Genomic DNA, 22531 nt, shown 5'->3' on the forward strand with positions numbered 1-22531 from the left:
CAGACCAGACCCTACCTGGATGCTGTCGGTCAGGCCGAACTCTGCGTGCGGGTTTTCCGTCGCCTGCGGGAAGGACGACAGAGAAGGTCGCCTTTATTGACGGTAGCTTTGCATGTAATGCTGAAGCTACCATCTATAATGGGGGTCTCAAAACTATTCCTCATAGGGTCTCATTGGGTGCAGGATTTCATTACAACTAGGCATGTGGCGGTATAAGATACCGCAGTTTCACGGTATTGCAATTATAGCTCCAAAATGTGTTATTTTGAGATGTATGGGTTAAAAAAAATTCCATTGAAGAGGATTTCTTATAATTTTTCAGAACATAGTTGCAAATTGGAACATGAATATATTGTTTAAATAAATTGTCAAAAAATATATATATATTTTAAATAAAATTAAAATAAATATAACTTCTAGACTATAGCCACAGCCCAAGTTGCTTGTTGAGGTAATTATCGAGGTTTGATTGATTAAATATTTACTTGATTGATTGATTGAATATTTGCTTGTGCTCATATATACCATAAATAATACATATTGCCATATTTTTCTTACTAATATAACCAGTAAATGATTATTGCTTGCTATACCAGGTTGTAGTATAATGCTTAAGTGTTACAAAGAGTAAAAGAGGGTCGGGATGACAACTGCCTTGCTTCATGGCCGCATCATTGCGTAACTAGACCTTCCGAGGCATCTTCAGCACCTGGCGTCTGGACTTTCGTCTAGACCTTCGAGGACAATTTTCCATCCGAGGACATCTTCCATGGCCGCAGCGTTACATAACTGAAGTGTCTGGGTCATTTTGACTGTTTACATGAGCCCTTGCTTACACAAGTGTATTTACTTAGTTCCACCTACATGCACACACATATCCAATCGAAAACCACATGGGTGTCTCCAGCTTGCTCTCCCCTCCCTCAGGGCGACATCCAATTTTTAGGACAAACCCCTAAATAAAATACCAAGGAGTAGTTTTTTTCTTTAGATCAATTTTGGTGACTGCCACGAGTCACTCTTTTTGGTCTCCTTGGCCAAGAAAACTGAGTGTCTTCTCTCCTTATTTTTGGATAATTTTACAATGTCTACCTAAGGATCTATTTTTGAACTTGACATTGCTCAAGATTAGAGTAAGAACAAAATAATTTCTATAAAAAAGTAAAAACACTTCTGAATAAAAAAAATTTAAAAATTCTACTGCATGACTTCCTATTTTTAGGCTGGAAAGTTTAAGTTTCGCCATTTTCAGCCACTGTGTCAGCTCTAGTCTACATGATGTCATGCCTACTGTATGTGTTTAAAAACAAAAGAATTCATAAGTAAATAAGTTATTTAAAATGTGTAATTTAGTTTAAAGTGTAAATATTGTTGTGGAAAGGTTTCATCTCAAAAAAAAAAAAAAAAAAAAAAAAAAAAAAAAAACATTGGGAGTGAGACCTGTCCTTGATCCAGCGAACGTGGATTTGTGCTTAGGGCAAGAGCATCTCTCGTAATTAGCGATCTTTCATGCTATCCCCTTTTCCCTTTCATTCAAGCAAATCAAGCTTGTTTTCTCACTCTGCGGCTGTAACACTCGACGAAGTTGCTCTCCCAGCTAAGCCTAGGCTAGCATTCGTCTTTGTAAGCTCTCAGTTTGTATATCGAATTTGAAAGGAAAATGTGTGTTTTGTTTTTGGCGAACTTTTTCATGGTGCTAATCTGTTGAAGCTACTCACACATGGAAAAATACAATTGTACAACTTTTTTCAATGTATTCATTTTGTATTTTCCACTTACCACGATTTCATAGCTCAATAAATTGAAGAAAAGTACGCCTTATGGTTGGAGTATTTGTTTTTGGGTTCACTGGCTGTCTAGCCGATAGCGTCACTTTCACACACTGCAACAAACGGGAGGGGGTGAGCGCTGCCGCCCCAAGCCACTTTTGGCTGCATTTTTGACACATGAAAAATAGCGAATACCGTACTACGGTCTGACGGAAAATTTTAGTGGTTTTGAAAGCGCGACGTTTTCACACCACGGTTAACCGTGAAACCGGTAACCGGCACATGCCAAATTCCAACCAAATGACAACAATTTTTCACCAATCCGGTGTCTTGCAAGTGTCATTACTTGATTGCAGTCAGGTGTTGCTTGTTTTAGCAGAAACCTCATTGGTTCTCAATCGGTAGGAACAAAAACCTGGACCCACTGCAGCCCTTGAGGACCGCTAATCAACAATATTCCATTTATTTAATCAGCCAAAACCATTAGACCCACCAACACCGTTCATCCACATTCTCATGTGACGCGGGCTCATTAGTTTGACATCGCAAAAATGACCGTTCTGCCAAATACGTAGATTTTTTTGGGTGAAAAATGTTATCTCAAAACGCGACGTGTCCTACAATTTCTGCCCAAATAACATCAGTAAACAGTACATCCAAAAATTCAAGACGCTAGAGGCAAAAAAAAAGTTACCAAAAACATACCCACTCATTTTCAATTGCACAAAAACGTCCATTCACTCCTATTGATTTCAAACTCAAATGACCCAATATGAACAGAAGTGATGCTGAAATCCCTCCATTTCAACAGGAAGTAGAGGTGTTCGATAATTATCGGTCCAATAATAGGAATTATGACGTCATCCCAATAAATCCAATAACATTATTTATCGGCCCGATAATATACTGTATAATGTTTTTGCCACGGTGTCAGTGGATTGGGATGTGTGCGTTTGTGTACTGGCAAAACAGGAGTGGAAACAAAGTTTTTTTTTACTGTTCTAGAGGCCGTATTTTTCCATCACTGAGTGATAAACCTTACTATGGCAATTAGCAAATGTTTGTATTTTACAATGTTAGTTGTATGTTAATAAGTAATTGAGAGGCCTTTTGGTTATTGATAGGCTTCCTGTCCTATAATTGCCAGGTTAAGAAAGTTTTTTCATGGGCCAATGTTTATGTTTTAGTTCACTGCTCATTTGTTCAGGGGAACACAGAGTCAATGATATTGACTGATTGTGATTGACTCAAATTATATTTATTTGAAATCAAAACTGTTCTTGTCTTTGTTTTAGGCCTGGTCCACACGTACAGTGCCTTGCAAAAGTATTCGGCCCCCTTGAATCTTGCAACCTTTCGCCACATTTCAGGCTCCAAACATAAAGATATAAAATTTTAATTTTTTGTCAAGAATCAACAACAAGTGGGACACAATCGTGAAGTGGAACAAAATTTATTGGATAATTTAAACTTTTTTAACAAATAAAAAACTGAAAAGTGGGGCGTGCAATATTATTCGGCCCCCTTGCGTTAATACTTTGTAGCGCCACCTTTTGCTCCAATTACAGCTGCAAGTCGCTTGGGGTATGTTTCTATCAGTTTTGCACATCGAGAGACTGACATTCTTGCCCATTCTTCCTTGCAAAACAGCTCCAGCTCAGTGAGGTTGGATGGAGAGTGTTTGTGAACAGCAGTCTTCAGCTCTTTCCACAGATTCTCGATTGGATTCAGGTCTGGACTTTGACTTGGCCATTCTAACACCTGGATACGTTTATTTTTGAACCATTCCATTGTAGATTTGGCTTTATGTTTTGGATCATTGTCCTGTTGGAAGATAAATCTCCGTCCCAGTCTCAGGTCTTGTGCAGATACCAACAGGTTTTCTTCCAGAATGTTCCTGTATTTGGCTGCATCCATCTTCCCGTCAATTTTAACCATCTTCCCTGTCCCTGCTGAAGAAAAGCAGGCCCAAACCATGATGCTGCCACCACCATGTTTGACAGTGGGGATGGTGTGTTCAGGGTGATGAGCTGTGTTGCTTTTACACCAAACATATCGTTTTGCATTGTGGCCAAAAAGTTCAATTTTGGTTTCATCTGACCAGAGCACCTTCTTCCACATGTTTGGTGTGGTGGCTTGTGGCAAACTTTAAACGAGACTTTTTATGGATATCTTTGAGAAATGGCTTTCTTCTTGCCAGTCTTCCATAAAGGCCAGATTTGTGCAGTGTACGACTGATTGTTGTCCTGTGGACAGACTCTCCCACCTCAGCTGTAGATCTCTGCAGTTCATCCAGAGTGATCATGGGCCTCTTGGCTGCATCTCTGATCAGTTTTCTCCTTGTTTGAGAAGAAAGTTTGGAAGGACGGTCGGGTCTTGGTAGATTTGCAGTGGTCTGATGCTCCTTCCATTTCAGTATCATGGCTTGCACAGTGCTCCTTGAGATGTTTAAAGCTTGGGAAATCTTTTTGTATCCAAATCCGGCTTTAAACTTCTCCACAACAGTATCTCGGACCTGCCTGGTGTGTTCCTTGGTTTTCATAATGCTCTCTGCACTTTAACAGAACCCTGAGACTATCACAGAGCAGGTGCATTTATACGAAGACTTGATTACACACAGGTGGATTCTATTTATCATCATCGGTCATTTAGGACAACATTGGATCATTCAGAGATCCTCACTGAACTTCTGGAGTGAGTTTGCTGCACTGAAAGTAAAGGGGCCGAATAATATTGCACGCCCCACTTTTCAGTTTTTTATTTGTTAAAAAAGTTTCAATTATCCAATAAATGTTGTTCCACTTCACAATTGTGTCCCACTTGTTGTTGATTCTTGAGAAAAAAATTAAATTTTATATCTTTATGTTTGAAGCCTGAAATGTGGCGAAAGGTTGCAAGATTCAAGGGGGCCGAATACTTTTGCAAGGCACTGTAGCAGGGTATTTGGCAAAGATATTTTTCTACGGTTTGACCTATCATCCACACGAACACGCAGATCTAAATCAGGGTTCTTAAAGTGATCCTCTAGTTTTAAGACAAGTAATTCTTAAAAGATACATCTTAGTATGAGTTTTAATAATTTGACATTAAATCCCTCTTAATGTTTTCGTTTTAATAAAATTTGTAAAATTATTTTAACTGATTGTTCGCCATGGTTGTTGACGTCGCAGTGCTGTGACGTCACAAATCCCGCTGCCGGACTTCGGCGTGTCATTCATTAGCAACATCTCGTCAGTTCGTCCCTTCCAATTTGAACCAGAGCGGAAAAGTGAAGAGCAGGACAGCACTGTCGGTCGTTCACAAGACGAGCAGCAAAGGCGAAATGCAGAGCAAGAAATACCTGATGAGGCAAGAGTTGGGCTAAACTTCTGGTGTACTTGCGGCAAGTGCATCTCGATGACAACGGAGCGAGAGAGCGTATGTTGTCGAGAACTCAGGTTTTTGTCAGCAGATCTTCAAGGTGAGTTATTGCGTCATCAAACTCATTCCAATATAATTGTGTAGATTGTTAGCATCCAGAGCTGTCGTATGCTTTACATACAGTACAGGCCAAAACACATTGGCATTCGTGCCTTTTTATTTTCTTGACCATTGACATTATAAACTCTCACTGAAGGCAATAAAACTATGAATGTGTGGCGAGCTAGGGAAGGATGCGGAGTATCAAACCACGGAGCTAATCCGCGTTGTTTTATTGACATTTAGGCTGCAAGAAATAGCAATGTCTGTCTGGCATGCGACCCGCGGAAGGTAACAGTTATTTCCAGCTGTTCCATTCACAAAGTACCCCCCCCCAACCACACAACGTGCCAACATAATTTCCGCCGGTGAATTCTGTTATAACTTGCTACAAATGCACACGTGTGTATTGTGTACTTAGAAAAAAGGTGAAATAACTAAAAACGTGTGATATTCTAGTATCTTCAAAGTAGCCACCCTTTTCTCTGATTACTGTTTGGCACTCTTGCCATTCTCGCGATGAGCTTTCAGAGGGAGTCCCCTAAAATGGATTTTGACTTCACATGTATGCCATTCCGGCGATGAGAATTTATTGCTTTATCAATGGGGTTGGGACATTTGTGTTGCATTGAATGAATTGCATTGGACGTGCTTTGATCAGTTTGAGTGGCAGCATCACTCATATTAGCTGAATACTGAACACACACTGCCTGATGAACTGACAGTAGAGGTGAATTATTAGCTTCCTCTGTGACTAGCGGTACGCCCGAAGGTTCGCCTCCCGCTGTAGCGACAGGAGCGGCTTGGGTGCTTAAGAGGGCGGCCAGAGTGTCTCGTCCGTCTCGCTTCATTGCGCGCATTTCACTCGATATCCGAGCAGGCTGAGGCTTCTTGTGCGGGAAAATAGTTGCAACAGCATTTGGTTTTAGTCTGCGCTTATATCTAGCCGCTCCGATGAGATCTTTCATTAGTTGTCATCTACTAAAATCCTCAAACGCGGTAGGAGAAAAATGGCGACAACAAAGCCTTGGTTGTTTGGGAAGATTTGCTTGTCTACAGGCATTTTCCCAAACCTTTCTCCTCTTCTTGTCAACAGGAAATTTGTGGAGACTCGCATCACTCTCCTTGTTTCCATTTGACTCGAAATTGCATCCATAAGCAGCACATTTTACTTCGCGAGTTAAGCCAGTAATACACAGTTGTTGTACACACGCTACACGATTGGAAAAATATCATCTACGTCATCACTCCGCGCCCGCAGAACATGGCGCCAACTATCGGTCAAAATATGCACTAAATATTATAAAATATTTCCATTGATTTAACATTTTATGTGTTTCTAACGACATATTTTAATACAAGAGAACAATTGTGATTTATTAGAGCCTACATGTCTTTAAAATCGAGGATCACTTTAAAAACGACGGGGAAGGTGAAGATTTGCGAATTCTGTGTTTGTGGCTCCATCATGTGGACGCTGATAACCGAAGATTTACGTCACTGGCTGCGACAAATTTTGTCCTCACGTCACACGAGACCAATTTTTACATTTGGAGTATATTAAACAGGCACTTTTTTGCTTCCTTTTTTTTTTTTTTTTAAACAAACTCTTGCTGTGCTTCTTATTGAATAATGGGTATTTTGGACAGTTATTTTATTGTTTTGAATGTACTTAAAAATGAATGAAAGCGGTTGGCTATGGAAGTTTTTTTTTTCCTGCACAAACGTGCAGGTGTGGACACAATTGTTTTCCCCCGACGTATTACGGCCGAATCCTCGTTTTTATAAAACCCTGCTACGTGTGGACATGGCCTTAGTTCATCATCATAATGTTCATGTCATCATGAAAATTCTGGTTAGGTCAAAGGCAAATCTATGCTGAATCCACCACTAGTATTTTTTACTTACGTGTGTTCAAAAACTCGGGTGAATATACATTTAAAAAGTGTGTACATATTAGGGCTGTCAAACGATTAAAATTTTTTAATCGAGTTAATTACAGCTTAAAAATTAATTAATCGTAATTAATCGCAACTCAAACCATCTCTAAAATATGCCATATTTTTCAGTAAATTTTTGGAATGGAAAGATAAGACACACGACGGATATATACATACAACATACTGTAAATAAGTACTGTATTTTTTTATTGTAACAATAAATCCACAAATGGCATTAACATTCTTTCTGTTAAAGTGATCCACAGATAGAAAGACTTGTAGTTCTTAAATGATAAATGTTATAGTTACAAGTTATAGTAATTTTATATTAAAACCCCTCTTCATGTTTTTGTTTGAATAAAATTTGTAAAATTTTCAATCAAAAGTAGAGTTAATATAATAATAATAAGAATAAAAATAACAATAATAAAAATAGAGTGACCAAAGTCTAAGTTTTACGTGTATTTTACATAGCTATTTTGATATGGAATGCCAGTTCATTTTGCATTGTTGTTTAACTGTGTGTTAGAATAGGGCCTCATTACTATAGACTGAAGTGCTTTTCTTTTTGTGAACATTATTTTTTTGGGGAGAGATAGGAATATTATTTTTGTTGTGCTTTCACTAAACAATACTGACAGTGGGGAGAACAAGTATTTGATACACTGCCTATTGGAAAACCCATTGGCAGTGTATCAAATACTTGTTCTCCCCACCGTATGTTTGTTGTGAAGGAGTTGCCAATAAACAGCGCGGTCCAAAGAACGCCTGCGTCCACTCGCCTCTACTGTATAACATATATCTGTACATATCTTACCCAAAATACAACAAGAGACACATAATTGCCACTAAAAGAAAACTTACCGAAATATGTGTGAAGCACAAATAGCAATTTGCATTGCATTGTGAATACAGCATAAACGTCTCACAACTACTAATTCTCCCACGTTTAGAAGAAATAACATGAGTATGGAACGGCGCTGCCCCCAAGCGGCCGGTGGCATTCTCTTCACTCTTAATGTCCATAAACGGCCTCATTGGAATCTGTCTGAGGCAATATGCGAGATGGTCATTCACCCAAGTGCCAGCAGAGGGGGGCAAAACTCCATAACAACAAGTGAGCGTTTCAGTGTACTGTCATTTAAATCTGTCTGGGCGGGACATCTGCGTTAATTGCGTCAAATATTTTAACGTGATTAATTATAAAAATTAATTAACGCCCGTTAACGCGATAATTTTGACAGCCCTAGTATATATATATATATATATATATATATATATATATATATATATATACATATATATATATTATCGGTTATCGTATCGGTATCGGCCTTGAGGAGCAGGAAGTTATCGATATCTGTATCAGTTTCAAAAAATGGATATCGTGCACCCCTAACAGGAAGTGATCCCGAAATGCCCCAAAAGCAACAGGAAGTGACCCAATATGAACAGGAAGAGAACCCAAAATGCCCCAATACGTACAGGAAGTTACCCAATATCTACAACAAGCTCGAGGCCTCAAAAACACGAAGTGACCTTGAAATCCCTCCATATCAACAGGAAGTGACCTAATATCGACAAGAAAAAAAAAAAAAAAAAGAAAAGAAAACTTACTGCAGCTGACAGCCGCTACAAACGACGCCGATGTTTCTATAAACTAGCCCGCATGATGCTATGGTGGTAGCAGGTAGCGTCTGATGCATCTCAGAGATCACATGTATGTTGAACTAGATATGAAATGACACAGTCAGCTGCGTTGGTAAACAGCCGCCATCTTAAAGCAGTAGAGTGCTAAGCGCTAATAAATAAGATTAACATTACTGTCACTAGCTCACGTAACGTTAGCCCTGCGGAGGGCTAGGTTTCTATTCATTATGACCACTGTCGATGCGTGGCTAACGTGTCTTACATACAGGCTTTAACATACCATAGCGTTGTGGAGTGATGAGGGTGTAAAATAAAAACTCAATCATGCTAACTATCAATTTTAGCTCAGTAGTCATTGCTGGATAAAACACCAAGTAGCACTGGTCCCTAATGTGCTCCAATACAGCAGGTATCATACATTTATTTTGAACACTGCAAAAACAAGAAGCAGTTTAGACTAACTTAAAACTGAACTAGAACTTAAAAATAGCTTGACACAAATAGAAATTCAATTGAAACACGTGGGAAAAAATCCTAACTTTTAAGTGATGTGTGTTATCAAGCGTAACGGCATTTTTAGGTAAGATATATATATATTAGGCTTGAGCGTTTACGTCACAGCAGCACGGGATCGTGCGAGATTTGCGACAACGCAGCCATTGCGGAAGCACGTCTGCATCACGGGACATTTAAACTTAACGGCAAATATAATTGAACTATGAGTGCCAAAGATGGAAAAATGTAGGGAAAACTTGCCAGTTCGATACAGAGACAAACTTGTTACCACGGCAAAGGACAGATATGTGAGCAATTTTAAGGATGTGAACAATGTTGACCCTCACGAGCAAGCCGAACACAAATGGAATGAAGATGTCGACAAGCTTCCACCACTACGCGAAATGGACATCATGCTGTATTTAGTGTTTGGTGTATGTTACTACACTCATCAGCAATTCCGAAACTACAAATCGCTACAAAGCTACGAACAGTTTTGCTGCGGATGGGTGCAGGATCTTCACATTATGACCATAGAAAACGGCAACACCGTCTTTCTAGCAAAGGTAGGCAATGTGTGTTTACATTAGTCTGTGACCACGGATGCACAAATTTTTTGTTGCATAAAATGTAGCCTGTGTACAAATTCTTTGCCACTCTCTCACGTCAAAATATTATAGCTTTTTCATTTAGCAACGACAGGAATTATGTCTTAGGAAGACAATGCACATGTATGCATGCTAGTTGTTTAGCTGTAGCTATAGCTAACAACAGGCCGACTTAGGGCGTAAAGTTACTGAAATTTGCGTAAACAAACGAAATTAACTTACCGGAGTGGAAGGGCATAGAGCAAACTCAGTGTGTAACTGGAGAATCAAACGTTATGCCCTTCCTTCTGATCTTCGACGTTTGGTAAGTTCAGATATGAGCTTTCCCTCGCCTTTTCTCCATGTAGGGATCCGGAAGAAACTCAGTGGTGTTCCGTCGAGCTGTACATTCTCCTTTCTATTCGATCGGTTGTTGCAATTCTTTACCGCACAATAATTTCCAACCATTTTTAAAGAGCGACCTGTGTTGAAATGCCTCAGTTTATGTTTCTCGCTTCCACAATGGCGATAGCGGCGGAAACCTCGCGAGTGCCACGTCATATGCTCGAGCCTATATATGATCTAAAGGTTTTTTGAGTGAAAGCAGTGCATTAGTCTTTTTTTTATTCTAATTACATCTGAGATGCAATTGTTGGCTGTTTTCAACAATACACATCGAAAATAAAGACATTGATTGACTGAAAATGGTTCAAGATTAGATGAAATGTCTTGTTTTCCAATTCTCATGTATATTTATAATTGCTCTTTACCTAAAAATATATGTTTTATCCGATTACTCGATTAATCAATAGAATTTTCAGTCGATTACTAAAATATTCGATAGCTGCAGCCCTAATATCTACAGCAAGTCCAAGATGCCTAAAATATCGGAAGTGAACCAAAATGTCCCGATATCAACAGGAAGTGACCTAATATCTACAAGGATCTCGAGAGGCCTGAAAACAACAGGAAGTGACCCTGAAATTCCCCCCCATAGCACCAGGAAGTGACCCAATATGAACAGGAAGTGACCCAAAATCTACAAGAAGCTCAAGAGGCCTAAAAAACAACAGGAAGTGACCCTGAACCCCTCCCCATATTAACAGGAAGTGACTCAATATGAACAGTAAACAACCCCGAAATTCCCCATGTCAACAGGAAGTGACCCTGAAATTTCCCTACAACAGGAAGTGACACAATAGCTACAGCAAGTCCAAGATGTCTCAAAAACAACAGGAAGTGACCCTAAAATGTCCCCATGTTAACAGGAAGTGATCCAATATAAATAGGAAGTGAACCCAAAATGTTCCCATACCAACAGGAAGTGAACCTGAAATTCCCCCACATCAACAGGAAGTGACCCAAAATCTACAAGAAGCTCACGAGGCCTCAAAAAACAACAGGAAGTGACCCTAAAATGTCCCCATATTAACAGGAAGTGACCCAATATGAACAGTAAATGACCCCGAAATTCCCCATGTAAACAGGAAGTGACACAATAGCTAAAGCAAGTCCAAGATGTCTCGAAAACAACAGGAAGTGACCCAATATGAACAGGAAGTGAACCCAAAATGTTTCCATACCAACAGGAAGTGACTTAATATCTACAAGAAGCTCGAGAGGTCTCAAAACAACAGTAACTGACCATGAAATCCCCCCCATCAACAGGAAGTGACCCAATATGAACTGAAAGTGAACCCATAATCCCCCCAAATCAACAGGAAGTCCGAGATGTCTCAAAATCAACAAGAATTGACCCGATATATTAACCATTAATGCAAAAATACCATCGAAATGACATTTTTCTAGTTTCAACGGCAACCTTGGAACAATGGGCTGTTTGCCTTCCGTTCGGGAAGGGGGGTGGGACTCACCGTGGCGTGCTCCATCGCCTGTTCGGCGTCGGCGTTCTCTGCAAACAAAATGGGAGACGATGAGCACAAGGGAACCAGCTTCAATTTGGCTGCTATCAGTAAAACTTGGCCAGCTTTGAGTCGGCCGAAATCGCTTGCGTGTTTTGGAAAAGAACAGATAGGCGCTGGGTAGCAAGCTAGCTTAGCATCAGACTTTTTCCCCCAAAACCAAACGGACGACGCCTTTTTTTGAGCGAGAGGAGCGCTTTAAGCCAAAGCTTCGTCGTCACCAGTCAAAAGATTCCAAAGAAGAAAATAAACCAGTATAAACTCACCGTCCGTCATGTTTGTTTCGGGTTGGGGATCCGCCAGTTGTCCATTCAAAGCACGTCACTTTCCGGTGACGTCACCTTGGCTTCCGGCTCTTCCTCCGCCTTCAAAACAAAGCCGGTGTAGAGCTAGCAAATCGTGTCGTGATTTGCTAGCTCTACCCAGTATAAATTTCCTCGGTTAAAACAAGTACTTTGGAGTTTTAAATCTTCATATCATAAAATACAGAACACGCCTATTTAATTTGGTCATATTACGCTATTCGTGCTATATAAACAATCTGCACATGGCTCCTTAATATGGTAATTTATGCACGTAACTTTGGCTGTGAGTTGGGACTTCCGCGAGGCAACTTGGTGAGATATGTTGTGTTCAAGGGTATCGGGAGATCTCAGTTCACATGTTCTGATGTGTTGTAAAGTCATATTCTGGGATAAAAACCTGGTTCCTAACTTGCTACAAAGAAGAGTAACCTATTTTAATGTTCCAACGATACATCACAAGTTTGGCACTTTTTATATAATCATTTTTTTCGATTACTACAATATCACATGAATGCAGCATCAATATGGAAAACGACTTCGAGGAAATTCTGGTCCACCATCCTGCATCTCAGGAGAGGAAAGCAGTGCACCATTAACACTGTGTATAGTGGAGATGGGGTACTGCTGACCTCAACGTAGTGGGTCGGAGGAGAGAATATTTCGAAGACCTCCTCAATTCCACCAACACGCCTTCCTTTGAGGAAGCAGTGTCTGAGGAATCCGAGGTGGGCTCTCCTATCTAAGTCACTGTTGTGGTTGGAAAGCTCCTCTGTGGCAGGACCCCGGTGGTGGATGAGATCTACTCAGAGCTCCTAAAGGCTCTGGATGTTGTGGGGCTGTCATGGCTGACACGCTTCTAAAACATCTCCTGGACGTTGGGTATAGTGCCTCTGTATTGGCAGACCAGTGTGGTGGTCCCCCTTTTCAAGAAGGGGGATCGTAGAGTGTGTTCCAACTGCAGAGGGAACACACTCCTCAGCTTCCCTGGTAAAGTCTATCATAAGGGGTGCTGGAAAGGAGGGTCCATCGGAAAGTCCAATATCGGATTCAGGAGGAGCAGTGTAGTTTTCGTCCGGGCGGTGGAACAGTGGACCAGTTCTACACCCTCAGCAGGGGCCTCGAGGGTGCATTGGAGTTCGCCCAACCGGTCTACATGTGTTTCGTAGATTTGGAGAAGGCATTCGACCATGTCCCTCGAGGAGTCCTGTTGGGCGTATTTCAGGAGTATGGGATACTGAGTCCTTTGGTAAGGCTGGTCCCTGTACAACCGGTGTCAAGAGTTTGGTCCACATATTTTCCAGTAAGCTGGATGTGTTTCTAGTGAGGGTTGGACTCCGCCAAGGTTGCCCTTTGTCACCGATTCTGTTAATAACCATTATGGACAGAATTTTTAGGAGCAGCCAAAGCGTTGAGGGAGTCCAGTTTGGTGGCCTCAGCTTGCATCTCTGCTTTTTGCTGTTGTGGCTTCATCAAGCCGTCTTCTTCATCTTCAACTCTCACTAGAGCGGTTCGCAGTTGAGTGTCAAGTAGTTGGGATGAAGATCAGCACCCCCAAATCTGAGACCATGGTCCTCCGTCAGAAAAGGGTGGCGTGCCCTGTCCCAAGTGGAGGAGTATCTTGGGGTCTTGTTCACGAGTGAGGGCAGGAGGGAACGGGAGTTTGACAGGTGGATCGGTGCGGCGTCTGCACTGATGTGTATTTTGCACCGTTCTGTTGTGGTGATGCCTCTCTGGAGAGGTGTTCCGGGCATGTCCCAGCGGCAGGAGGCCCCAGGGACGACCCAGGACAAGCTGGAGAGACTGTCTCTTGGCTGACCTGGAAACACCTCGGGATCCCACGGAAGAGCTGGTTGAGGTAAGTGGTGAGAGGGAATTCTGAGCTTCCCTGCTGAAGCCGCTGCCCCCGCGGCACGACCCCAGATTTATGGTGGGTCGTGACCGTAAGAACAAGATCCCGGATACAAGCGGCCGAAATGAGTTACCTCTGCAGGGTGTCCGGGCTCTCCCTTAGAGATAGGGTGAGAAGCTCAGTCATCCGGAAGGGACTCTGGGTCAAGCCGCTACTGGTTTGGATACCTCCTGGACGCCTCCCTGGCGAGGTGTTCCGGGAATGTCTCACCGGCAGGAGGTCCCGGGAGCCCAGGACACTTTTACTTGAGTAATTTTTTTCCTTTCATATCCATACATCCATCATCTACCGCTTAATCCGGGGTCGGGTCGCAGGGCCAGCAGCTTTAGCAGGGAAGCCCTCAAACTTCAACCAGCTCCTCCGGCGAGATCCATAGTCACTCCATCATGTCCTGGGTCGTTTCTTTACTTCAGTAATCTAAAGCCTTTGTAGGCTCTTGCCAGGGATCCCGATGAGGAGTGCGTTGCAATAGTCCAACCTGGAGGAGATAAAGGCATGGATGAGTCTCTCTGCAGCAGGACGGGAGAGAGATGGCCGGAGTTTGGCAATATTGCGGTGGTGAAAGAAGGAGGTTTTGCAAATGCAATTGATGTGGTTGTTAAAGCTAAGATGGGGGTCAAACCTGACTCCCAAATTAGTCACAGAAGGGGAAAGGGAAAATTTGTGGCCGAAAAAGGAGACTGAGGAAATGGGGGCGGAACGGAGCTGGTGAGGGGTACCAATGTGAATAGCTTCTGTTTTGGAGCTGTTCAGCTGCAGGAAGTTTTCACTCATCCAAGCCTTTATCTCCTCCAGGCAGGAGTCAAGTTGAGAAACAGAGGAGGAGGTGGTGGAGGACGGAGTGACCTTGAAATATAGTTGTGTGTCGTCAGCATAGCAATGGAATTGTATTCCATGCCTGCTGACGACACGACCGAGGGGTAGTATGTAAATGGTGAAGAGGGTTGGACCGAGCACAGAGCCCTGGGGGACTCCGTAGACGACAGTGTTAGGGCGGGATTTAGCATCCCCCAGGGCTACAAACTCGGTCCTTCCCGTGAGGTATGAGTTAAACCACTGTAGGGCAGTGCCAGAGATACCTATATCGTGTTGGAGGCGGTGAAGGAGGATGTGATGATCAACAGTATCAAATGCAGCAGAGAGGTCGAGAAGGATAAGGAGGGAAGTAGAACTGGAGTTAGAGGTCATCAGAAGGTCATTGGTGACTCTGATGAGCGCTGTCTCGGTGTTGTGGGATGGACGAAAACCAGATTGGAATTTTCAAAGCATTTATGATGCCATACACCCTAACAAGGTTCCTAGGGCCTTTGGAAGCGAAACAGCCCGACAGCATCACTGACCCACCCCCATAATTCACAGTGGGTATGAGGTGCTTTTCAGCATGCGCATCTTTCGTGGCACGCCAGACCCACTTAGAGTGTTTGTTGCCAAAAAGCTCAATCCTGATCTCATCTGACCAAAGCACACGGTCCCATTTGAAGCCTGGGAACGTGTGTATTTTTGTGTGAGACCAAGATTTTTCCCCACTGAATGAATGCACTTGTATTGAAGGTTGGATTTTTCTCTTTTTTTCCATTAAGGTCCCATATTATCTGAATTTTAAAAAAATATTAGAAGCTAAAAAACACATCTTTTTCAGGGGTGCCAATAATTATGGAGGGCACTGCAAGTAAAAACTTCATCCACCACTGCGCATTACTTCCCACCTCTGCCTGGAAGTAAGTTGCCGCCGAAAAGCTAGGAGGGGGCAAAACTGACACCCTGGGCTATTAACGCCACGAGTGAGGCCACCGGGACTCTGTCCGTGTCTTTTTTAAGCGTGGACGCTGATAACCACAAGGACGTAGTGTCTTCAATCAGGGAACGTCCACACTGACCGTCAAAGAGACATTTTATTCAGCAATTGACATGAAGTAGTAGCATACAAGTGAAAAGAAACAGTCACAGCAACAAATCCAATGAAACGCTCGCCAGTGAGACGAGACGAGAAGCCGGACCGGCGTTGTCGGCATTTGGTGCGCTTTGACATCTACGTTTTATTTACACATTTATCGGGAGGTTTGTTTTTACACACTTTGACGTCAGCCACCCATTCCTAAACCGGACAAATATCCCACAATTCCTTTCAGGTCGTCACCGTGTCGTTAGCAGTATTCTATTCCTTAGTAAGAACTAACAGACAGGAGGGACGAGACAAATGTTTTCTTTTGACAGATGTTTTTCGGAAGCCGTTCTTGGAACCCTCAAAAGTAGCAAGTTCCTTCACTCAGCGCATTTTTGTTTATCCGTTGGTTACTTTTTCGATTCCAAGCTGTTTTTTTCCCGTCGTGAGACACTGTTTCAAATTGACAATGCAGAAAAGGCACCGACTGAAATGGGTGACCGTTTCCGGCATCCGTCAGAAACCATCGACGTTTGATTTCCAAAGTAAAGGCAAATGTTTTATTTTGAAAGGTTGCTTTCACAGAGGAAGACAGGAACCAGATGGCGAGCATTTGAAGCTAACCGTAGTAGCTGAACGATGAATCTGTTATTAAAATGGGTTTCTGGGTTTCACGATGGAGGACTTGCAGACACATTGTTCGGTCTCTGCGGGTATGGGGCGCCGTTTGTAAAGCAGCTCAATGATTAAAATTATGACATTTTCTCACATTTAGCGGCACACAGTGTTTAAAATTTAGTGTGAAAATGTAGAGTCAAATTTTTTTTTTGCACATTTACATTATTTAGCAACTTAAATATTTATTTTTAAGTAATAAGTATTGGACTTGAATGATTAAATCCAGAACTAAATATTTAATTTAAATCTTAAATGTAAATCTTAAATTTATATCTTAAATATAAATGTTGAATATATATCTTAAATCCAAATGTTAAATATATATCTCAAATCTAATTGTTAAATATATATCTTAAGTGTAAATGTTAAATTTATATCCTAAATGTAAATCTTAAATATATATCTTTAAATACTAAATTTAAATGTTAAATCTGGAAACGGTTGAAACTAAATATTTAGCTTAATATTAGGGCTGTCAAAATTATTGCGTTAACGGGCGGTAATTAATTTTTTAAATTAATCACGTTAAAATTAAGGCTGTCAAACGATTAAATTTTTTTATTGGAGTTAATTACAGCTTAAAAATTAATTAATCGTAATTAATCGCAATTAATCGCAATTCAAACCATCTATAAACTATGCCTTCTTTTTCTGTAAATTATTGTTGGAATGGAAAGACCCAAGATGGATATATACATTCAACATACGGTACATAAGGACTGTATTTGTTTATTATAACAATAAATCAACAAGATGGCATTCACTGTTAAAGCGATCCATGGATAGAAAGACTTGTAGTTCTTAAAAGAAAAATGTTTGTACAAGTTATAGAAATTTCATATTAAAACCCTTCTTAATGTTTTCGTTTTAATAAAATTTGTAAAATTTTAAATAAAAAAATAAACTAGTAACCCGCCATTGTTGATGTCAATACTTACTTACACAATGCTCATGGGTGCTGAAGCCTATAAAATCAGTCGCACCCAAGCGCCAGCAGAGGGCGGCAAAACTCCATAAAACACAATTAACAAGTGAGCGTTTCCCTATACCGTCATTTAAATCTGTCTGAGCGGGGCATCTGCGTTAATTGCTTCAAATATTTTAACGTGATCAATTAAAAAAATGAACGCCCGTTAACGCGATAATTTTGACAGCCCTAGTTAAAATATTTGACGCAATTAACGCACATGCCCCGCTGAAACAGATTAAAATGACAGCAGTGTAATGTCCGCTTGTTACTTTTTTTTTTTTTTGGTGTTTGGCGCCCTCTGCTGGCGCTTGGGTCCAAATGAGTTAATGGGTTTCAGCACAATGAGTGAGCATGGTGTAATTATTGACATCAACAATGGCGAGCTACTAGTTTATTTTTTGATTGAAAATTTTACAAATTTTAATAAAACGAAAACATTAACAGGGGTTTTAATATAAAATTCCTATAACTTGTACTAACATTTATCTTTTAAGAACTACAAGTCTTTCTAACCATGGATCGCTTTAAGAGAATGTTAATAATGTTAATGCCATCTTGTTGATTTATTGTTATAATAAACAAATACAGTATTTATGGACCGTATGTTGAATGTATATATCCGTCTCGTGACTTATCTTTCCATTCCAACAATAATTTACAGAAAAATATGGCATATTTTATAGATAGTTTGAATTGCGATTAATTACTATTAATTAATTTTTAAACTGTAATTACCTCGATTAAAAATTGTAATCATTTGACAACACTACTTAATATGCAAATTCACATGACTGGAAACCGGAAGTAACAAAATAAAAGCTGGAGCAGCTCAGACTGTTTGCTTATGTTGCTTGAAAATGAATAAAACCTACTTAACGGTAGCAGTCGGCTATTGGACATGAATGATTGTGATAATAAAAATATTCGGTAAAATACACATTTATGAGAAACTATTTCAACAGTATTTTGTGTTTTTCGTGTCAATTTTGCTTACATGAGCCTAGTAAAGTTACTATGAATAGCCACAAGGGGTCTCTGTTGGACTGGACTAAGCAAACAGTCTGAGCTGCTCCAGCTTTTATTTAGTTACTTCCGGTCTCCAGTCATGTGAATTTGCATATTAAGCTAAATATTTAATATCAACCGTTTCCAGATTTAAATTTAAATCTGGTATTTAAATATATATTTAGGATTTAAATTTAACATTTACATTTAAGATATATATGTAACATTTGAATTTAAGATATACATTTAACATTGAGATTTAAGGTATATATTCAACATTTGGATTTAAGATATACATTTAACATTTACATTTAAGATTTAAATATTTAGTTCTGGATTTAAACGTTAAGGTCCAATACTTATTATTTAAAAATAAATATTGAAGTTGCTAAATAATGTTGTAAATGTGCAAAAAAAAAAAAAAGTGACGCTAAAAGTTTTACACATTTTAAACACTGTGTGGCGCTAAATGTGAGAAAATGTTGTCGTAATTTTCAGCATGACCTGCTTTACAAACGGCGCCCCATATGCGGGTTCGCGCAAAGTTTCCCGATGTTGGTCAAATACGTATTTGCCCCTCGTTTGGAGCCATCTGGTGCCACATCTTTTATTTTGTCCAAATGCTTTTGTGCCGAGCCGGTCGTTCGAAGATGTCCTCCGTCCCGGAGAAGGAGGTCAAGTACGCAACATAGAGCAGTCAATGTCTCCAGCATATGGCCGACTCCAAAAACATCCTGACGTCTTTGTCGTCAGTTGGGCACCACAGCTTTCATAGCTTTTTCCTGCTTTTACACAGCCACGCACGCAAATAATAAAATAAAAACGCAGTGTAAACATCATTATGGAAGTCAAACACACCTGAGATGTCTCTGTCAATTCCTTTTTTTTCTACCGTGAATCCAGTGTCCGTTTCAGCGTCAGAGACCAAAGCGTTTTTTCCTCTTCTGTTGAACTTTACGCCCCAAAAATAAATACATAAATAAACATCACTGCGGTCAAGGACGGCGCGGTTAGCCTAGCTTAGCGTAGGCCGGATTAAAAACACAAATGTTGAGTGTAGGGACGTCTCCTGAAGCCTCGTGCTAGCTTTATGCTAGCTCTTCCGAGTCACTTCGTCTGCCGGCAGTCTCTCGGAAACGCTAAGCTAGTCTCCGTGCTAAGCTAAGCCGTCTTCGCCAAAGCTCGCGGAAGGTTAGAAAAAAATCTTGTCCAAGTTCGCTCACGTGTGTGAAAACATAGTCAACGCAGGGTCCGGTCATAACTCGCGCGAGTTCCGCGCCGAGCTCGGACAGGTTTCGGCGAACCGCGAGTCACGACCGGTCGGCCTTTGTCGGTCGGGCGGGACGTCCGACGGCTCGTTCCGTCCGAAGCGCTTCCGGTTCGACGACGGGTCTCCGGCGTCCACGGTCAGGGTCAAGTCTTCAGGCTGGGAAGGGGAGGAGCCTCGCGAGTGCTAGCTAGCAAGCTCGCTAGCTAGCATCGCGTGGTGGCCAGGACCGCCGAGTGTCTCCGCCCCTTCCGCGGAGCTCCACCCCTGGTTACTGGCGGACCTCGTTTGCGATCAGACTGTCCTCCCCCGAGTGGAAATCCGCCTCGTTGATGTTGTCGCCGCCGTTGAGCACGTCGTCGTCTTGGGACGAGGCCCGGTCCTCCTCGCCCCCGCCGCCCGGTTCGTCCGAGTTGGGGTCCTGGAGCACTTGGGCAATGTACATTTGCTGCGGGGGGGGGGGGGGGGACACATAGGAAACACCACTTCACTGTCTGCTTACTAATGTGTAGAATAGCACTCAATCGCATAAGAAAAGAACCAAAACGCAACCTGAAACCTTGTCAAACCTTTCGCAAACTCCGCCTCTAAACGGATATCGACCAAAAGTCCTCGAGACCGTTGTTTAGGTTTAAAAAGACAACTGGATTAAGAAGTCAGGACTTCCCAGCTAAGGGCACTTTTACACTGGCACTGTTTTGTCTGTTTGAAACAAACTTTTGCTAATGTAACTAACAGCTACACTAATAGCATTATAGCAAAGACACCCTAGAAAGATATAATATTCCAGAACAGTAACTACAACTTTGATATACAGTTTTATGAACGTCCTTGCCTCAACCAAAGCATTTTAACTTGCTAGATAGCCTCTAGCGTTAGCTTCATCTTACCTTTAGGGCGCTTTCACACTAGCACTGTTCTCTTTCTCAGATAGTCCGCAACTACAACTTTGATATCCAGTTTTATGAACGTTCTTGCCTCAACTAAAGCATTTTAGCTTTCTAGTTAACCTCTGGCGTTAGCTTCATCTTTCCGTAAGGGCGCTTTCACACTACCACTGCTCTTTTTCTCAGATATTCTGCAACTACAACTTTGATACCCAGTTTTATGAACGTTCTTGCCTCAACTAAAGCATTTTAACTTGCTAGTTAGCCTCTGGCGTTAGCTTCATGTAACTTTAAGTGCGCTCTCACACTAGCACAGTTCCTTTTCTCAGATAGTCCGCAAATACAACTTGAATACCCAGTTTTATGAATGTTCTTGTCACAACTAAAGCATTTTAGCTTGCTAGTTAGCATATGGCGTTAGCTTCATCTTACCTTAAGGGCGCTTTCACACTAGCAATGTTCTTTTTCTCAGATAGTCCGCAACTACAACTTTGATTTCCAGTTTTATGAACGTTCTTGCCTCAACTAAAGCATTTTAGCTTTCTAGTTAACCTCTGGCATTAGCTTCATCTTTCCTTAAGGGCGCTTTCACACTAGCACTTTTCTTTTCCTCAGAAAGTCTGAAACTAAAACTTTGATATCCAGTTTTATGAAAGTTATTGCCTCAACCAAACCGTTTTATCTCACTAATTAGCCTCTGGTGTTTGCTTCATCTTACCTTTAGGGCGCTTTCACACTATCACTGTTTGGTCCATTTCATACAAACTTTTGCCAATGTAGCTAACAGCTAAACTTATAGCGTTATTGCATTCCATAACAGACACGTAAGATATAATATTCTATAACAGTAACTAAAACTTTGATATCCAGTTTTATGAACGTTATTACCTCAACTAAAGCATTTTAGCTTGCTAGTTAGCCTCTGGCGTTAGCTTCATCTTACCTTAAGGGCATTTTCACACTAGCACTGTTCTTTTTCTTAGATAATCCGCAACTATGACTTCGATATACAGTTTTATGAACGTTCTTGCCTCAACTAAAGCATTTTAGCTTGGTAATTAGCCTCTGGCATTAGCTTCATTATACCTTTAGGGCGCTTTCACACTACCACTGTTCTTTTTCTCAGATAGTCCGCAACTACAACTTTGTTATCCAGTTTTATGAACGTTCTTGCATTAACTAAAGCATTTTAACTTGCTAGTTAGCCTCTGGCATTAGCTTCATCTTACCTTAAAGGCACTTACAAACTAGCACTGTTCTTTTTCTCAGATCTCCAACCGGACTCTGGTCCTCTCGGTCTAAGGGTGCTTTCAAACTAGATCAAGAGGACCACGGTCCGGTTGGAGAGCTACCTCGCAGCAACACTTGCAAATGAGGAGTTGAAACAGTTCAGCATTCACACTGCACATGCCGAAACTTTCCAAGTAGCATCACGTGGACGAAAGGCGCACTCATTGATTGGACAAAAAGGAGAGGAAATACCTCCCTCCTAGTAAGGGGAGGGAACGTGGTGCTGTGACGCTTTACGTAATCTAGCATTAATTAAGTCACCGCTCGGCCAGCGGCGGGGTCACTCCCTCCTGTGTCAATGCCGAGCAAAGTGGAGTATTTAAAAACTACACAGGGGAAAATTAAACCATGAAAGGGAACCGTGCGGTACCCCAAGTCACACAGGGACGGAATCGCTCTCACTTTTGTGACTTTTTGGACTATCAAATTGTCACTTCCAAGAGTGCGAGACTCAGGAAACAGCCGCCTCGAGAGGCTCCGGCTGTCAGGCCAGTAACTCACACGGTACGTTCAGCA

The 22531-nt window shown here is 41.3% G+C and overlaps 2 protein-coding genes across 5 annotated transcripts in view; both read right to left on the reverse strand.

The window, feature by feature from the left end:
• Nucleotides 1–12209, reverse strand: part of dpy30 (dpy-30 histone methyltransferase complex regulatory subunit) — a 12582-nt gene extending 373 nt beyond the window's left edge. The window contains exons 1-3 of one of the 2 annotated variants that reach the window (XM_057843851.1): nt 12089–12209; nt 11775–11812; nt 16–63 (exon numbers count right to left, since the gene is read on the reverse strand). In XM_057843851.1, coding sequence (XP_057699834.1) covers nt 16–63; nt 11775–11812; nt 12089–12098 — 96 coding nt within the window. In that variant the 5' untranslated portion in view covers nt 12099–12209. The remainder of the gene's footprint in view (nt 1–15; nt 64–11774; nt 11813–12088) is intronic. The other variant, XM_057843852.1, reaches the window with a different exon arrangement.
• A 5088-nt stretch (nt 12210–17297) lies between these two features.
• The window catches only part of LOC130920327 (CSC1-like protein 2), a 32147-nt gene continuing 26913 nt past the window's right edge, over nt 17298–22531 (reverse strand). The window contains exon 25 of one of the 3 annotated variants that reach the window (XM_057843446.1): nt 17298–20286. In XM_057843446.1, the coding sequence (XP_057699429.1) occupies nt 20110–20286 (177 nt within the window). In that variant the 3' untranslated portion in view covers nt 17298–20109. The remainder of the gene's footprint in view (nt 20287–22531) is intronic. The other 2 variants (XM_057843447.1, XM_057843448.1) reach the window with 2 other exon arrangements.

This window comes from Corythoichthys intestinalis, chromosome 8 (assembly GCF_030265065.1).
Source record: "Corythoichthys intestinalis isolate RoL2023-P3 chromosome 8, ASM3026506v1, whole genome shotgun sequence".
In the NCBI taxonomy this organism is placed as follows: domain Eukaryota; kingdom Metazoa; phylum Chordata; class Actinopteri; order Syngnathiformes; family Syngnathidae; genus Corythoichthys; species Corythoichthys intestinalis.